Here is a 19,229-nt window from a genome sequence, read left to right on the forward strand (position 1 = left end):
GAACAATATCACCCACAAGTTGAGCTGCACTGAATAAATTAATTGTGACAGAAGCAGGGCTAATTAGGATCAAACACAGTTGGGGGGGGTAAAATCTCCCTTTATTTCCCTATAAAAAAGCCAGCTTAATTTAAGCCATACAGATTCTGTGGAAAAGGATTTAATGGTAGTCACTGGCAAATGATGAAACAAAACAGAAATATTTACATGATGAAAAATATGTACCTTAATTTTTTGGAGTTGTTCCTTAATTCTCTAGAACTTTTTAAACTTTAAAATGGATACCAGTTGCTAAGAGAGATTTTAAAAGTTCTTATCACAGGAAAGAAAATGTAACTACATGTGGTGATGGACGGATGTTAACTAAATTTATTGTACTAATCATTTCACAATATACACATATATCGAATCACTATGTTGTGCACCTAAAACTAATACAAATTTGCTATGTCAATTATATTTCAATATAAAATAAAGTAGAGAAATTATGAGTAAGAATACATAGAAGTAAGATGAGAATTTCAGAAATAAATACTCTGGTCAGGAAGCACCAAGTTACACAGATGAAATCTCAATGTAGATTAGTTGATGCCATATTCAGAAAGAACAAGATTGCTAAATTACTTCACTCTTAAAACATCTCTCTGCAATCCATCCTCTGTCACAACTCCTGAGAATTCTCTCGTAATCTCTTCTGGCATGCTTCCCCCTTCTAATCAAGAAGAAAATAGCACACCATTTTATCAACATGACAACGTTCATCCTTTTCTAGTTCTCCATTTATATGTTGATAAAGCAAGATTCTGCTATTATATACTTCAGGGGTTATCTTTTAAAAGTAATCACTTAACATGGGACTTATTTAAATGGTGTGAGATTTCTGGTTTTTGAGGAGGGACACAATAGTAGTAGTTTAACATTACATGAAATGATTAAGGGTTGATTTAAGCACAGAGATGCAAGACCAGGGTTCGTATTTGTTCACTGTTGAATTCCCAGCATGTAGATAAATGCTCAGCATGCAATAGGCACTCAACAAATATTTGTTAAAGCATTGAAGGATAATATATAAGTGAAAAAACTAGGTGGCAATACAAATTTGAATGCTAAGTCGCTTCAGTCATGTCCGACTCTTTGTGATCCTATGGACTCTAGCCTGCCAGGCTCTTCTGTCCATGGACTCTCCAGGTAAGAATACTGGAGTGGTTGCCATGCCCTCCTCCAGGAGATCTTCCTGACCCAGGGACTGAACCTGCGTCTCTTATGTCTCCTGCAGTGGCAAGCAGGTTCTTTACCATTAGCGCCACAGATGACTATGTAAACAAAAAATGTCAACATTTAGGATGTGTAGGGATGTTCTTCAACCTGACTACAATCAGAGACCTGCTCCAGAACTTGGATTCTGGAGCCTGTGGAGCAAGGATATAGGACCAGCTGGGGCTCAGACCCATGGAGACGAGGCTCATGGAACAAATTGTTGCTCTGCAGTGTATATGTGCAGGAGTATATATCTTAGCTATGGTTCTCACCCCATTTTCAAGTCTGGCTCTGTATCCTTCTTTTAATTCTGAGGCCCAGATGTCTGCACGTACATTTCCTTTCTGTTCAGGAGCTGGTTTCTGCCACTTGTAAACAAGAGGGATCCAGGTTCGATCCCTGGGTTTGGAAGATCCCCTGGAGAAGGGCATGGGAACCCACTCCAGTATACTTGCCTGGAGAATTCTATGGATAGAGGACCCTGGCGGGCTACAGTCCACAGGTTTACAAAGAGTCGGACATGACTGAGCAACTAACACTTTCATAATTTTTCTTTATTTTTACTCTGTATTTTCAGGCAAAAGAACACCTAACATCTAGAATCTATTCTTTCACTTAGAAGACAAATGGAAATTTAAAAAATTTCAAGCAGTTTGCTTTTTTTAAATTGCTATAGCTTTGCAAATAAAGCATGAGAAGACATCATTTACCTATTTCTTCAACCTGTGAACTTGGTTGTTCAAATTGTGAATCGCAGAATCTGATTCCTGAGCTTTCTGCAGGGCATTCCTTGAGAGGGTTGGGGAGCCGTAACAGCTCGGGCCACCACAGGGTGAGAGCACACAGGCCATGTCCTCTCCTTCTCCACACACCTGAGAGGAAAGGGATCTATGTTAAAAAGTAACTTGCTGGTAGAATGTTGTTCTAACATCATCCAGGCTCACTGAGGCAAGACACTGCTCTTTTCACGTGTGTTTCTTCAACAGTTGTTCATGCTTAATATGTGGATATGACCCGTTAAATATTTCCTAGTTAACTGAATAAGTATCTATCTTACTTGTTTTAGCACTGGTGTCAAACAATAACACTTTCATACTTATAGTTTCTTCGGAAAATATTGAGCATTTCAATGTTAATTTCATCTTTTTAAAAATAAAAACTACCTTTCACTTATAAAGCAGGAGGAGTAAATGTCCACAGTCTGTACCATTTGAGAAATAGTATAAAATAATAAAATCAAGCCACAATCTTTACTTTTTGATTTTTCTCAAACTTGGACTTAAATAAAACAAATTATATTATTTTTAGATTAAATATATTTATATTATTTATATATTATTCCTATACTTATAAAATCTAAATTAAAAATGAAATAAAACACTAGACAGGGAAATAGAAAAGATTCGTATATCAAGTCGGGCTTCCCAGGTAGCACAGTGGTAAAGAACCCACCTGCCAAGGCACGAGATGTGGGTTCGATTTCCGGGTTGGGAAGATCCTCTGGAAAAGAAAATGGCAACCCACTCCAGTACTCTTGCCTGGAAAATTCCATGGACAGAGAAGCCTGGCTACAGTCCATGGTGTCCCAAAGAGCCAGACACGACTGAGTGATCAAGCACACACATATCAAGTAAAAACCACAGATACTTTTACTATACTGTCATGAATATTTACCTTTTCTTGCAATATTTGAATATTTGGTATCTTGATCTGCTTTAGTTTCTCCAATGACACGTCTTCTTTTGAGGTTAGTGTATCTAAGATGTTAAGTAAGTCATTCCTGGTATTTTTGGAGTTGTTTATGATGGATGTAGTTTCATTAGTTTTCTTTTCAGTAGATAAAGAACTCTGATAATACTTCTTGATGTTCTTTGAAAAATCTACATCAACACCAATTGAGGTAAGATAAATTTTGTGGAAACTGAAATTATACATGGGCTATCAACATAAATATTCTCCAACTTGACTAGACTGTTTTGGTCTCAATGATCAATACAAAAATTCAACATCCTTTCCCTTGAGTTTGCACTTCATGGGGAAAAGTTAGCAGTTCTGTCATAGATACAGATGTAATGCCTACAGAGCACTGAGGTTTAAGTCTACAGACATAGATTTGAACACTGGCTTCTCCCTTTACTGTGTGGGGATGTCCTTGAGCAAGCCTGTTAGTCTCTTAGATTGTGTTTCCTGTGAATTAGTGATAATAATTTGTGAAGATTAAGTGAAATAATATAAAAATACCCTGTGAAATGCCCCACATATGTAAGGTATTAATTTTGACTACCTATATGAACTCTAAGATGATGAACCAAGTTTATCCCACTATATAGCACAGAAGTTGACAAACTCATTCTACAAAGGCCAGAGTACGAATGTTTTAGGCTTTTACCTACCATTGCTGTCACAACTGCTCAACTCTGCCACTGTAGAGTAACAGTAAGCATGTAAATAAATAGGTGAGATTGTCTCCTAATGAAACTTTATTTATAAAAATAGACTGGGAGGGGAAATATGCATACCTATGGTTGACTCATATTTATACATGGCAGAAACTAACACAGTATTGTAAAGCAATTATCCTCCAATTAAAAGTAAATAAATTTTTTAAAAAAGGAAAAGAAAAACCTACCACAGGCTGTGGGTAGGATCTACAGGCAGACTGTAGTTTGCTGACCTGTGATGTTGAAGCTGATGACAACAGCTACTGTGCTAAAGTGAAAATCACTCAGTTGTGTCAGACTCTTTGTGTCCCCATGGATTGTAGCCTGCCAGGCTCCTCTGTCCATGGAATTCTCCAGGCAAGAATGGGTAGCCGTTCCCTTCTCCAGGGAATCTTCCCAACCCAGGGAATGAACCCACATCTCCTGCATTGCAGACAGATTCTTTACTGCCTGAGCCACCAAACGGTGCTAAGTGCTTTCTATATACCTGTACTTCTGATCAATTTTCATCCTTAATTTTACAAAACACTGTGAGAATTAGCCCAACCACCATTTTACAGGAGGAAAAACGAGGCTCTGATGACAGTAAATTCTCACTGATAGTAAGAGATGCAGCGAGGATTTGAAGCCAGGTAGTTTGACTCTAGAGACTGTGTTCTTAAACACTTCTCTATATTTTGATAGAAATACAAATTCCTGAAAGCATAATGTGATGTTTTAATGTAAATGATAGCATATTAGGGTTTTAGACTATTTTAGGAACCAAAGGCCCATGATTTTGATCCTTACTCCAAACATAACCAGAGTCCAGGCATGTCAACCACTTTTTATCTTCTAAACATTCCTGGTTTTTATACTAACGTACTTGGATGGCATCACCAACTCAATGGATATGAGTATGAGGAAACTCTGGGAGTTGGTGATGGACAGGGAGGCCTGATTTGCTGCAGTTCATGGGGTGGCAAAGAGTTGGACACGACTGAGTGACTGAACTGAACTCTTAATATATCATGATTTTTATTTACCATGAACCACTTCCCTAAACAAACAAAAATCATCATTCTATTGCTTGTGATGATTTTCTGCCTTGATTTATCTGGTAAATTTATCTTTATTCTATGAAGCCTTTTCTAAAATACCCAGGAATAATACCATTCTCTCTACTTTGTTCCTGAAGCAGTTTGAAGATGCTCTAACAGAGTCTGTTCATTGTTTGGGGTTGTTTATATGCCTGGCTTTGCCACATGAGATTGGGATGACTTCAGGGTGAGGACTGGCTGAATTTACTGCCTGTCTCTGATGCCCAGTACAGTGTCAGGCATTGAGAAAAAGCCCAGTAACTGCTGTTGGAATGCAAGTTTGAGAGGATCAGCATGGGTCAGTTTCACTTTCTTCTACCTGGCTTGGGTGACTGCTGAGGGATTTTCAATTCTTTCACTGGGCACCTTCTTCCAGATTAGGAATCAGAGCAAATTCCTTACTCTTTATATAGAGTTTATTAGGCATCATCAATAGTGATTTTATTAAATTCCTTTAGTGTCATAATTGCCATTTTTTTTTCTCTTTTAGCTCAAGATCAGATGACAAATGGGAGCATAGACATAGGATAAGGAAAAGTAGATGATGCTTTTGCCTTGAGATAGGTTTCACCTCTCAACTAGATGGGTTTTGTATGAATAAGATCAGTGCTGCCTCTCCTGGTAGTTAACAAGATGTCTGTCCATTTCCAAACATAACAAGGATCTCATGGGAAAAGAGGATATGACTTAATTCAAGTTTTGTTTCAGAGTTCCATTTCTCCTCCAAGTTGATCTTGGCTTTGGCATGGCTCCCATTCATTTTTAAAAACTATGCAATATGTACTACAGCCTTCTAGTGTGTTACATGTCTCCAAATTCTTGCAAAGTTCTTACAAGAAATATGCATGTTTTTTTGATTCATATTCTTTTGTGTTTATGATTGCTGGAAACTGAGTGGCTTATCTTCAGGAAGGTATCAAACATATCTCTCTCGTTTTCTTATGGCCACATTAGAATTTCCAAGCTGATGATTACACAAGATCCTTGTGTAGCTTGGCATCTGAATACTCTGGGTTTTAGTATATTTTAGTATTGCATAATTGTTAGCATTTTTTTTGTGCAAATGTTATCCAGTCTCTGCAATGTTTTAAGAAGTTGAAATATTCGTGCACAAATAATACCTTTAATGGGTATGTTTTCATGTTTTAAAGTGCTTGGGCGCTGTGGCAATAAGCACGGGGTGATTCACTAATGGAATGCACTATGGATTTTATTAACTTCTGTCCAGAAACAGTTAAGGTACATTTTCTCTCTTACCCATGAGGCGTGCATTCCAGGCACTGTAGTACAAATCATTTCCTTCCTGAAGATCTTCAAGTAAGAGGTTTGTTTCATTCCTCATTCTGACTATTGCTTCTTTCAGGTCTTCAAATTCATCCACTGTTTTCAGCTGCTCACTTAGTTGCATGATTTGTTTCCTATAGGGGAAAATGGAAGTAAATGTAGTAAAGCCTGTATTACATTTGACAGATTGGTGGAAAACACACACACACAAAGAAATTGCCCTCATTATTAAGTATCCTCATACTTCGGATGGATTTCAACTGCAGTAGTCTGACTTCTGAATCAATGCTTATGGACATCCTAAGTGCTCTGTCCTTCCCCTACTGCCATTTTGATTTGTAATTTACCCAGCAAACATTTATTATTTAACTAAACCAGGCCTGGAGAATGCAATCATAGAGAAAACAGCTTTGCCCAAAGGAGGTCCTCAGCGAGGTAGTGGCAAATGAACTACAAAGACAGGGAAAGATGGAGAAGGAAACACATCCTTTCTCTGAGGTCATCAGGAAAGGCTTCAGAGAGGGGGCAGTATTTGGGTGGTTGTCACAGAGGAACAGGAGTTCAACAGGTGGACCAGGAAGGGGCAGGTGTCCCTTACCATTTCAGACCTGGCACTGGGACTCCTGTTCCTTTTCCTTTCTTTTCTCTGGCTCTGCTCTGGGCTTTTGCAGTCTCTTTGTTTGAACCATCCACTATGGACTGGCTCCTGCTGCTTTCTCAGTTCCATTTTATCTGCTAGGTCTGACAACCACAAACTAGTGGTCCATGGGACAAGCTCATTCTCAGACATGTTTCTTTGGCCTATTCAGTGCTTTTAAAAAGTGCTATTGAATTAGCTGCCTATATTTTAAAGTGGGGACATTTCCATAGAAATCTGGATATCTGACATCACGTAAAAAGTGGGGAGGTCTAGGAACCCACAGTCTTTACTAGGGTATAGAAGTGCTTGTTCTCACCTGCCAGTTTGACCTGAACATGTTACCACCCTGGGCCCTAGAGCTGTGTTTATGATGCCAGTGGCCCTTCCTCTGAACTAACCAGGTGAGTTGCATCATCCTCCCTGAGTAACTTTTAAGCAATTACTATATACTTCTGGAATTTGTCTGGTGACGAAATTAACAAAATGAATGGCCTTATATTTACACTCGTGTTTTATATAACATGAAACTTTGTAGCTTCAACTATTCTTTAATCCATGAGCTTTTCTGGGGAGGAGGAATATTTTTTATAGAACCGTAATCTTCTTGGTTTCTTTTTAGACTGTGTGCTCCTAGATGGGTGGAAACTATCCCAACTCATCCTCATTTGCCCAGATCAGGTCAGCAAACTTTCTGTAAAGGGTGAGAAAGTAAATATTTCAGGCCTTGGGGGCCATAGCATCCCTGTCACAACTGCTCAGTTCTGTCACTGCAGAGGTACAGCAGCCACAGAGGATGTAAATGATGGGTATGGCTGTGTTCCAATAAAACTTTATTTAGAAAAAAAAAAATGTGATGGGTTGGATGTTGCATGTGAATTATGTCTTGCTGACTCCTGGCTCACAGCAATCAACATCATCTCTAGAACTATTTGATGAATGAAAAAATGATAAAAATGATATTGCATTTTGAAAGAACTATTGTACTCATTATACAACTTCACAGTAATGTATGGGCATGTAAACAACTGAGAAATTTGGGAACATTAAGCAAATTTCCCTGAGTACGTGGTTAAAAAAAATTGTGTATTAGAAACCATCTTACTTCCAATTTTGTGTCCTTCAGCTCTGCTGAGTTTGGGCTTCCCAATTAACCTTGTGGTTGCCTTTTTGTTATATGACATCTTGAAAAATCATATGCAATCCTAACTAGGTAGGAAAGAGACAGACAGATATGATCCACAGCCTGGTTACTAACTGAACAATGATCATTCTCCTAATGTTAACAAAGGTACATTTCTAAGTGGAAGGCTGTTAAGGCTCCCAGGAGTTAAGGTAAATCAGGAACTTGGCGACCTATTACTTTTGCAAAAACCTTACCAAACAGAGTCCTGATAATCCTTGACTTTTGAGAATTCCTCAGATGAGAAAACAGGATGTCTCCAAATCCTTTCTATTTCAGACATGTTTTCTCTGAGGCCTTTGAAGTCGGCCTCACAGACAGGCAGGGTCTCTCTTTTATCTTCCATGTTAGCAGCCAGCCTAATTAACCCTTGCACCAGTGTGGAGAGGGAAGAAATAGTGTGGTCCCACTGATCAAAGCACAAGTGACACCGAAGACAAGTGGGGAATTCCTGGTCATGACCCCGGGCACAGCGATCACATCGAGGGCTGCTAATGCCCTCCTGGCATCGACATGTGCCTGTGTCCTGGTCACAGACAGGCTTCTGGGAACCTTCTCTGTTGCAGTCACATGCTGAAAAAGATGGGAGAAGGAGCAGAGAATGTCAGTCACCTGGCCTTTGGCTCATTACCAGCTCAAGAATAAAGTCCCTTCATCTTCCCTGAGAAACTTCCTAAATCCCATTTCTAAGGTGAACATTTAAAGTAGGATAATTTCAGAGATCTTTGTAATGGCCATTAAAACACAGCAGCCCTCTTTTCACTCCAGACAAGTCAGCTCCGGGGTTATTGTTCTGTTTTTTGCTTTTGTTTTGGCCACGCCACTTGGCTTGCAGGATTAGTTCTCTGACCAGGGATCAAAACTGTGCCCCCTGCAGTGCAAGTGTGGAGTCCTAACCACTGGACTGCCAGGGAAGTCCCAGGTCTTGGTTCTTACATGGGCATTATTAGATGTCATTTTTACTGCAAGCGTGTGAGTTGTTTGCATGTGGGTTCTTCACGCATGTGAGTGAAGAGTATGGATCTAATGACGCACTTGTGGATGGCTGCAACTATTCCTTCAGGGTGGTTCAGGCATGTCACAGACTCTCTAAGAAGGCCCATGATCACACTTTTTCTTAGTGAAACCCAGCCTGGCTGGATGTGCTGTCTTCCTTACATAAGAAAGAATGTTCTGTCTCAAAAAAGTGTGTGTGGAATCTCCCTTTGGTATTTACCCAAAGGAATTAAAAACACGTCCACATAAAAACCGACAAATGGATGTTTATAGCAACTTTATGCATAATTGCCAACTTAGATATAACCAAGATGTCTAGGTGAATGGATAAAGAAACTGTGATACATCCAGACAATTAAATATTATTCAGCATTAAAAATAAATGAATGTTTAGCCATAAAAAAGCATGGAGAAACCTTAGGGGCTTAGTACTAAATGAAAGAAGTCACTTTGAAAAATTACATATTGTTATATGATTCCAACCTATAGGATATTCTGAAAAGGCAAAACTATAGAGACAGTAAACAGATCAGTTGTTGCCAGAGGTTAAGGGGTGTGTAAGGATGGACAGAAGGCAAAGCACAGAGGATTTTTAAGGCAGTGGAAATACTCTGTATGACACTATGCTGATAGATATACCTCGTTTGTCACCTGTGAGTGTCACCCAATACCAAGTCAACCCTAATATAAACTATGAGCTTTGATGATTACAATGTATCAGTATAGGTTCATCAATTGTAACAAATGTACCACTCTTGTGGGGAGGTTGATAATGAGGGAGGTCATGTATATGTAGGGTCTGGGAGTACATATGGGAAATCTCTGCCTTCCTCTCAATTTTCCTGTGAACCTAAAACTGCTCTAAAAAAAGTCTTTTCAAAAAATGGGGAACATTAAATTTACCATCTTAATTAAAAGAAAAACAAACAGAAAAACACCTTGGATGTTAGGTGGTGGTCCAATAGTTAGGACACCCTGGTGGTCCAGTGGTTAGGACTGCATGTTTTCACTGCCGAGGGCTTGGGTTCAGTCACTGGTCTAGGAGCAGATCCATAACCATGCAGTGTAGCCAAAAAATAAACAAAAACTCTCCCCTAACCTGAGTTTGAGTGAACTCCGGGAGTTGGTGATGGACAGGGAGGCCTGGTGTGCTGTGATTCATGGGGTCGCAGAGAGTCGGACACGACTGAGCGACTGAACTGAACCAAACCTGATACTACATGCACTTCAGATGAGTAGGTTGTTGATTACAACTAAGGATGGAGGATGAAGAGAGCTACTGAAGTTATTTGAAGCAATTATTATTATTATTGAAGCAATTTCCAAAAGGTCACGGAATCACTAGCCTATGCCACAGGCTTAACTGCAAGGAACAAGTGATTTAAAAATCCATTTGGCAGCCTGAGTGGGAATAATGCCAATTACAAATAAAAACTGATTAACACACTGCTGCTGCTGCTGCGTCGCTTCAGTTGTGTCCGACTCTGTGCGACCTCATAGATGGCAGCCCACCAGGCTTCACTGTCCCTGGGATTCTCCAGGCAAGAACACTGGAGTGGGTTGCCATTTCCTTCTCCAATGTGTGAAAGTGAAAAGTGAAAGTGAAGTCGCTCAGTCGAGTCCTACTCGTAGCGACCCCATGGACTGCAGCCCACCAGGCTCCTCTGTCCATGCGATTTTCTAGGCAAGAGTACTGGAGTGGCTTGCCATTGACTTCTCTGGATTAACACACTAGGCTCCTTCAATACACATCATCTGTCTGGCCCATTTGTTTTGGTCCAGAGGCCTCTGCAGGAACCCCTTGGGGGGACTCTGTGCATTTCACCACCTGGAGGCCAAGGCTCCCCCTTATAATCTGTTCTTCTTCAGGAGCACTAGTGGGGTCTGTAGCCTGAGCTGACCATTTGCAAAGTTTCCTCTATGAAAGCATTTTTATAAAATAAGATTATTAAAATATTAGCGGGACACAGGAATACAGGCTCTCTAAGAAAGATTTTCTAAGAGCCAACATTCCTTCCTGGTTTTTAAAGTAGCAGTTCCACTTGGAAAACTGCATCTTTGAATGTGGCATAAAACCAAAGACTTTTTTTTTTAAACCACAAAAGCACATTTATAAAGGAATGGACAGGAAGAAAGAGTTCCCATATGTGGCTACATAGAATAGAAGTGACCGCAATGATAAGTCCATCACACCTGATATTTCTTTAGTTTGACTTCTTTTGGAAGTGGATTTCAAAGAGAGATTCAAAAATCCCTCCTCCTAGAACCAACCCAGACCCTACATTTGCAGTGTCCAATATGGTAGCTACTAACCACATGTGCTATTTAAATACGAATGGATTAAATGAAATAAACAATTGTTTTTCTCACTTGCACTAGCCACAGTGCAAGTGCTCAATACAACTAGTGTTCCCTGCACTGGATAGTTCAGATGTAAAATGGTTCCACGTTTGCAGAAAGTAGTATGAAATAGCCTTGCCCTGGGAATTCTCTGGCAGTCCAGAGGTTAAAGCTCCACTTTTCCACTGTGGGGACATGGGTTCAATCCCTTGTCCAGGAACTGAGAACCCACATACTGTGAGGCGCAGCCAAAAAAGAAATAAAAAGACAATCTCATTTTTTAAAGATGCCAGGAGCACTAGCTGTGTATTAAGAATAAATAAATAAAAATAAACAGCCCTGCTTTAAATCCTATAACTAGTGCTAATGGAATGAAAGGCACTAGGAAACAAACTCCTCAGGTTTGGAGGCCTTGCCTTCTTTGTTCACTACCCTGAGTACCCAGTAGACGCTCTGTGAATATTTTTAAATAAATAAATGAATGAATCTGTGACAGACCCCAAGTTATAAAAGCCATGTTAAGGAAACATCTGCTCTGCTGGCTTCTTATGATCCATTTCCCAGCCTCTACCTTGATCCAAATTAGCTGTTTTTGTCAGCATGCTTCCAGATAGCAGAAAATTGGCTACAAGTTATAACCTCAAAAATCTGTTCCATATTAACAACTTTGAGGAATTTTAATATAACCTAACATTCAATATAGTGCAAAGTTTTAATATAAGAGAAAAAAATTTTAAGGGCTAAAAATACTTTTTTTTTTCAAAACTAAGATTAAAATTTGTGAATTTTCAAATATAAAGCATGATACCATAAAATTCCTAGATGAGAACTTAGGCAAAATATTCTCTGACATAAATCATACTAGTGTTTTCTTAGGTCAGTCTCCCAAGGCAATGGAAATAAAAATGAAAATAAACAGATGGGACCTAATCAAACTTATAAGCTTTTGCACAGCAAAGGAAGCCATAAACAAAATGAAAAGACAATCTGTGGACTGGGAGAGAATATTTGCAAATGACATGATCAACAATGGCTTAATTTCCAAAATATACAAGCAGCTCACACAACTCAATAACAAAACAAAACAAAGAAAACCAAACAACCCAATTGAAATAAGGGCAGAAGACCTAAACAAACATTTTTCTAAAGAAGACATACAGATGGCCAACAGGCACATGAAAAGACGCTTAACATTGCTAATTATTCAGTTCAGTTCAGTTCAGTGGCTCAGTCGTGTCCGACTCTCCGCGACCCCATGAATCACAGCACGCCAGGCCTCCCTGTCCATCACCAACTCCCGGAGTTCACCCAAACTCATGTCCACAGAGTCGGTGATGCCATCCAGCCATCTCATTCTCTGTCGTCCTCTTCTCCTCCCGCCCCCAACCTTTTCCAGCATCAGTCTTTTCCAGTGAGTCAACTCATCGCATGAGGTGGCCAAAGTATTGGAGTTTCAGCTTTAGCATCAGTCCTTCCAATGAACACCCAGGATTGATTTCCTTTAGAATGGACTGGTTGGATCTCCTTGCAGTACAAGGGACTCTCAAGAGTCGAGAAATGCAAATCAAAACTACAATGAGGTATCACCTTATTTTGGTCACATGATCATCATGAAAATGTCTAGGGTTTCCATGGTGGCTCAGTGGTAAAGAATCTGCCTGCCACTGCAGGAGACATGGATTCGATCCCTGATCCCGGAAGATCCCACATACCACAGAGCAAATAAGCCACAACTATTGAGCTGTACACTAGAGCCCAGGAACTGGAACTACTGAGCCAGCACGGCAACTGAAGCCCTCGCACCCTAGAGCCTGTGCTTCACAACAAGAGAAGCACCGCAATGAGAAGCCAGGGCAACGCAACTAGAAAGTACTCCCACTCTGCACAACTCGGGAAAGCCTGCACAGCGAGGAAGACTCAGCACAGCCAAAAATAATAAATACAATTATGTATAAAAAAACCTACAAACAACAAATGCTGGAGAAGTGTGGAGAAAAGGGAACCCTTCTACACTGTTGGTGGGAATGTAAATTGGTACAGCCACTATGGAGAACCTCACGGAGGTTACTCAAAAAACTAAAAATAGAGTTGTCATATGGTCTAGCAATTCTACTCCTGGGCATATGGCTGGACAAAACTATAATTCAAAAAAGATACATACACCCCTATGATCATAGCAGCACTATTCACAATAGTCAAGACATGGTAACAACCTAAATGTACCTAAATGGATGGCATAAAGAGACATGGTACATATACATAATGGAACACTACATAGCCATAAAGAGAATGAAGTAATGCTATTTGCAGCAATGTGGATGGACCTAGAGATAATCATACTAAGTGAAATAAGTGAGAAAGAGGGAGACAAATACCATATGGTGTTACTTACATGTGGAATCTAAAACGTGACACGAATTTATTTTACAAAACAGAAATAGACTCAGAGAACAGACTTTGGTGGCCAAGGGGGAGGGGACGGATTGGGAGTTTGGGATTAGCAAACGCAAACTATTATATATAGGATGGATAAACAACAAGATCCTACTATATAGCACGTGTGTGTGTGTGTGCTAAGTCACTTCAGTTGTGTCCGACTGTGTGCGACTCTATGGACTATAGCCTGCCAGGCTCCTCTGTCCATGGGATTCTCCAGGCAAGACTACTGGAGTGGATTGCCACGCCCTCCTCCAGGGGATTTTCCCAACCCAGGGATGGAACTGGAGTCTCTTGATGTCTCCTGCATTGGCAGGTGAATTCTTTACCACTAGTGCCACCTGGGAAGCCCACACTATATAGCCCAGGGAGCTGTATTTAATATGTTGTGGAAAACCATAATGGAAAAGAAAAAAGAGAAATCTAATTGGCTTATACAGCTTTCATTTTATTAATATCTCATAGAAAATTGTTTTAAAAGTTTGTGAATTTTCTACCAAATAAAGGAATTTAAAATTCAGTTGGTTCACAGCAAGCCTGTGGTAGGACCAGGTTGACCGTACTCACATTTTTAGAACCAATACTTACAAATGCATCGCCCTAGGGGATCCTCATAATGATTTTCCTCACACTCAGAGCAGCGTTTCCCATCATAGCCTAATCTACACGGACATTGGCCTGTAAGCTGTGAGAATGGTCATGGGTAAGAAATTGACAAGCTTTATGATCTAAAAAAAGAAAAAAGCAAATTAATACAAAACAACTTTTCCCTCCAGTGATTTAGGACATACAGCTGTGCAGAGGCAGGAGGAGGATTCCCATGGCCAGCAACCACCCCCGACAACACCAAGGATCAAGAGTTAATGTGTTTTGGCTGAGGGCTCTTGAATATACCGCCTGTTTCCAGCTGTTCAGGGACAGGTGGCCTCAAACTGGGAAACAGCCACAGATGTAAATGAAAACAAAACACATATTAGGAAATGGGCCACATTCTTCTCCTCTACGGTTCTGGGAGTTCTCCCCTAAGAGAGAGAGACCAAAGACCTGGTTTTAACATCCATCTATAAGTTTGGTAAATGTTTCCATTATGAAATGTAAATTGGAGCCTCTCCCAATTGGGCTAGTGTTTTTCCTTCACAAACTTTTTTTTTTTTGTAAATGAAGTTTAATCATTTAGTGACAATTATTTAACTGTATTTTGGAGGGAGGGCTGAACTCTGTATCCTCCCAACTGGATTCTTGGCCAGATTTTCTGAACACTGAGGAGATTAGAAAATTAATGGGAAAAAACACAAAGCAAATCACTATTGTTGTGGTCCTACATTATACGTGACCAAATCTGCTAACGACGCCAGAAGTAGCTGAATTCTTAAACTGACTGGACTACTAAAGCTTCTACCCATCACTGGCTTTTGCTCAAATATAGGGAGCTGCAGGAACCTGTAGTCCCAAGAGTTGTCATGTTGCCACATTGTCTTTGACTGTTGGGTGGGCAATGCTTTCCGTATGTTGATGCAGAATCTGCTCCTTGTAACTTGTTCCCATTGTTCTAAGCCCAGTCTTAAGGAAATTGCACAAAACATATAGCTTCCCTCTTCCTTTGTACAGTCCATCTCCCAACTAGAGGTGGCCGTTCTCAACTTGTATATGCTTCGTTGTTTTAAATCAATCACCCGTAAGACTTCATCAAAAAATAACAAGGTTCTCCACTATCCACAAGTACTAGTTTGTCAATACAGTGCTTAAAATGTGGTACTCAGAAATAACAACAATGTTCCTGGGAGTCTTCTGACCAGTACAGAGGACAAATGGGACAAGAGAGGCTGCCCTGGAGCTGGGTGTGGCACTCCCACTCCTGCCTGAATGGGTATCCCCTCTTTGGCAGCCAAGTCGCACCACTGGCTCACTTGCAGAACACAATGAAAATCTCCCAGATGTTTTTCACACAAACTGGTGCCAAGTTATTACTCCCTCTCTGTATTTATGCAATGGATTTAAAAAACCCAATTGCAAAACTTTATTTTTACTCCACTGACATGTCATCTTGTTTCCAGTCAATAAGACAGTTGTAAAATATCTTGTCTCTTGTTCTGTCTTGATCATATTAACTTACGATTTTGTAGTATCTGCAAATTTGATAGGTATGTTTCTCCATCAAAACTGGTGATGAAAATATTGCATAGCACATTTGCTTCTCTAAGAATGCACTAAGGACCACCTACTGGCCAACACAAAGACATTTATCAGTAGTTGTTTAAACAGCTGGAAATCTCAGTGATCGTGTGGCTCTTCTATACTCCAATGAAAGTGTTTAAAGAGCAAACTTCCCCAAGGAATCCCCTGTGGACCAGATTACCCCAATTACCCTCGTCATAAGCAGGTCTTTGGTTAAACCAACACTATCTGATTTCCAGCTTTGTAGGCTTCCCTTAGCCTCCATGGCTGAACTGTGGTCATTGCCAAGTGCTCCTACAAATATGCTTCCCAAAAAGTCTGAGAAGCATACCAGACAGTGATGTCATGAGCATGAGAACTTCCTCGTGAATTAAGGAGCCAAGCAGCGTGTGGAAATCTGCTAATCTGTGGTTGGTGGCTGCAGGTGTGGTGAGTGGAGAGGAGCATATGAAACAGTCATGGTCCTAAAGTGCCCAGATCTTGGTTTCCAACATCATTCTCCAATAGAAGGAACCAGTGCTCCTTAAAGAGATGGCTGATTCTAGGGCAGAGGCAGGAAATACACAAAAGGGGCTTAGAGCATCTTGCAGTGCAAAAACTAGGGAGGTACTTAAAACACACACACACACACACACCAACAATACTGAGGTATGTCAAAGGCCTAAAGAAACCAACTGAAAAAGTTTCCCATGACCAAAGCTGAAACAACTTGAAAAACAAAATTAAGTAGTGTTGATTTATAACTCAAAGTATAGTACAAATATCCTTGAGTTCGCTGATATAAAAAATGACTACATAAATGAAGAAATGGGAAACTACAGACAAAATTCCGGTGCAGAAGAATAGAATAATTTATGGAGATACTCTGCCCTCAAGGAGACACAGCATAACTCCCTATTCCTTAAGTGTGGTACTGTGCTTAGTGATTTCTTCCCAAGGAGTGCAGTATGGAAAAGAGCAAAGGGATCACTTTACAGTAGAGAAACCTGACACGCAGTGCTTCAGCCAGGTGGTCAAGATTCAGGTCAGCAGTGATAAGTTATGTAATCAGTGTATGGCTTTGATGTGATGTGATGAGAACAGCACTTTACCTCCACGGGTCATCTTTTTCTCAGAATCCATAATCCAAGTCTTACCATGAGAGAGACATACAAATAAATGTGAACTGAAGGACATTTTACAAAATACTCAAAACTGTTATGGTATCAAAAATAAGGAAAGTCTAAAAAACCATCACAACAAAGAGCAACCTAAGGAGATACGATGACTAAATGTCATGTGGGGTCTGAAGTCTTGGAACAGAAAAAGGGCATCAGATAAAAAACTAATCAAATATGAATAACTTATGAACACTAGTTAATGATAATGTATCAACACTAATTCAGTAATTATGAGAAATACACCATACTAATATATAATAAATTTAATGATAGAGAAAACTTGGTCCCCGTGGGGTACATCTTCTCTACCTTCATAACATTTCTGTAAAAACCTAAGTCTATCTTAATATAAAAAGTTATTAAGGAAAAAAAGGCCATGGTGTGCATTTGTGTGGATATGGGTTGGAGGAAGGAAGGTCGGATAAAGAAAAAGAGAAGGGAAAACCCATTCTATCTATAAGAACTACTTTAAAACTTTACTTCTACAAAATTTGACCTTTAATAAGTTGAACAGTGGAGTTGAAATTGGAGGTGAGACATACTTATTAATTGGGAATATTCTAGCTTCTGAAATGAGCATTTTGATTTTAATTAAGCCCTAATCCCTATACTGTGGATTTGACTCTAAAACTTATCATTGCTTTACCCTCTTTTCACATCTCTATTAATGTGAAAAGTGTTTCAAAGAATATATTTACTAAGCAAAAAACCTTATCATGAAATTTTTTTTACATAAATAATGTTAATATTCTTTAAAAACTTTTCATTCTCTTTGTTTTGTTGACTGAAAACCATATGTGCAGTTAAGTGTAGAGTTAATTGTACGTGAAAAAATAAAGATTTGCTCCTAGACTGCATTCTCTAGAAACAATTGCTGCTGGTCTGGTAGCTTGGAGATAAATAAAATAAGAGGAAATCTTTTTTAACCATATGTAAGGCCACAGGACTGGAAAAGGTCAGTCTTCATTCCAATCCCAAAGAGAAGCAATGCCAAAGAATGCTCAAACTACTTCACAATTGCACTCATCTCACACGCTAGTAAAGTCATGCTCAAAATTCTCCAAGCCAGGCTTCAGCAATATGTGAACCGTGAACTCCCAGATGTTCAAGCAGGTTTTAGAAAAGGCAGAGGCACCAGAGATCAAATTGCCAACATCCGCTGCATCATGGAGAAAGCAAGAGAGTTCCAGAAAAACATTTATTTCTGCTTCATTGACTATGCCAAAGCCTTTGATTGTGTGGATCACAATAAACTGTGGAAAATTCTGAAAGAGATGGGAATACCAGACCACCTGACCTGCCTCTTGAGAAACCTGTATGCAGGTCAGGAAGAAACAGTCAGAACTGTACATGGAACAACAGACTGGTTCCAAATAGGAAAAGGAGTACGTCAAGGCTGTATATTGTCACCTTGCTTATTTAACTTATATGCAGAGTACATCATGAGGAACACTGGGCTGGAAGAAGCACAAGCTGGAATCAAGATTGCTGGGAGAAATATCAATAACCTCAGATACGCAGATGACACCACCCTTATGGCAGGAAGTGAAGAGGAACTCAAAAGCCTCTTGATGAAAGTGAAAGAGGAGAGTGAAAAGGTTGGCTTGAAGCTCAACATTCAGAAAACAAAGATCATGGCATCTGGTCCCATCACTTCATGGGAAATAGATGGAAAAACAGTGGAAACAGTGTCAGACTTTATTTTTTTGGGCTCCAAAATCACTGCAGATGCTGACTGCAGCCAGGAAATTAAAAGACACTCCTTGGAAGGAAAGTTATGACCAACCTTCATAGTATATTAAAAAGCAAAGACATTACTTTGCCAACCAAGGTCCGTCTAGTCAAGGCTATGGTTTTTCCTGTGGTCATGTATGGATGTGCGAGTTGGACTGTGAAGAAAGTTGATCGCCGAAGAATTGATGCTTTTGAACTGTGGTGCTGGAGAAGACTCTTGAGAGTCCCTTATACTGCAAGGAGATCCAACCAGTCCATCCTAAAGGAGATCAATCCTGGGTGTTCATTGGAGGGACTGATGCTAAAGCTGAAACTACAATACTTTGGCCACCTCATGCGACGAGCTGACTCACTGGAGAAGACTCTGATGCTGGGAATAGTTGGGGGCAGGAGGAGAAGGGGACGACAGAGAATGAGATGGCTGGATGGCATCACCGACTCTGTGGACATGAGTTTGAGTGAACTCCGGGAGTTGGTGATGGACAGGCAGGGGCGTGCTGTGATTCA

General features: G+C 40.0%; 1 protein-coding gene across 1 annotated transcript in view; it reads right to left on the reverse strand.

Annotated features, from left to right (window-relative positions):
* LAMB4 (laminin subunit beta 4) overlaps positions 1-19,229 on the reverse strand; it is a 121,479-nt gene that overhangs the window by 22,804 nt on the left and 79,446 nt on the right. Inside the window, 5 exon segments of the mRNA XM_088834345.1 lie at positions 1,968-2,129; positions 2,932-3,137; positions 6,035-6,195; positions 8,079-8,454; positions 14,242-14,338. Of these exon segments, the coding sequence (XP_088690471.1) occupies positions 1,968-2,129; positions 2,932-3,137; positions 6,035-6,195; positions 8,079-8,454; positions 14,242-14,338 (1,002 nt within the window).

Source organism: Moschus berezovskii, chromosome 3 (assembly GCF_049115385.1).
Source record: "Moschus berezovskii isolate FMDL1 chromosome 3, NW_MosBer_1.0, whole genome shotgun sequence".
NCBI lineage: Eukaryota > Metazoa > Chordata > Mammalia > Artiodactyla > Moschidae > Moschus > Moschus berezovskii.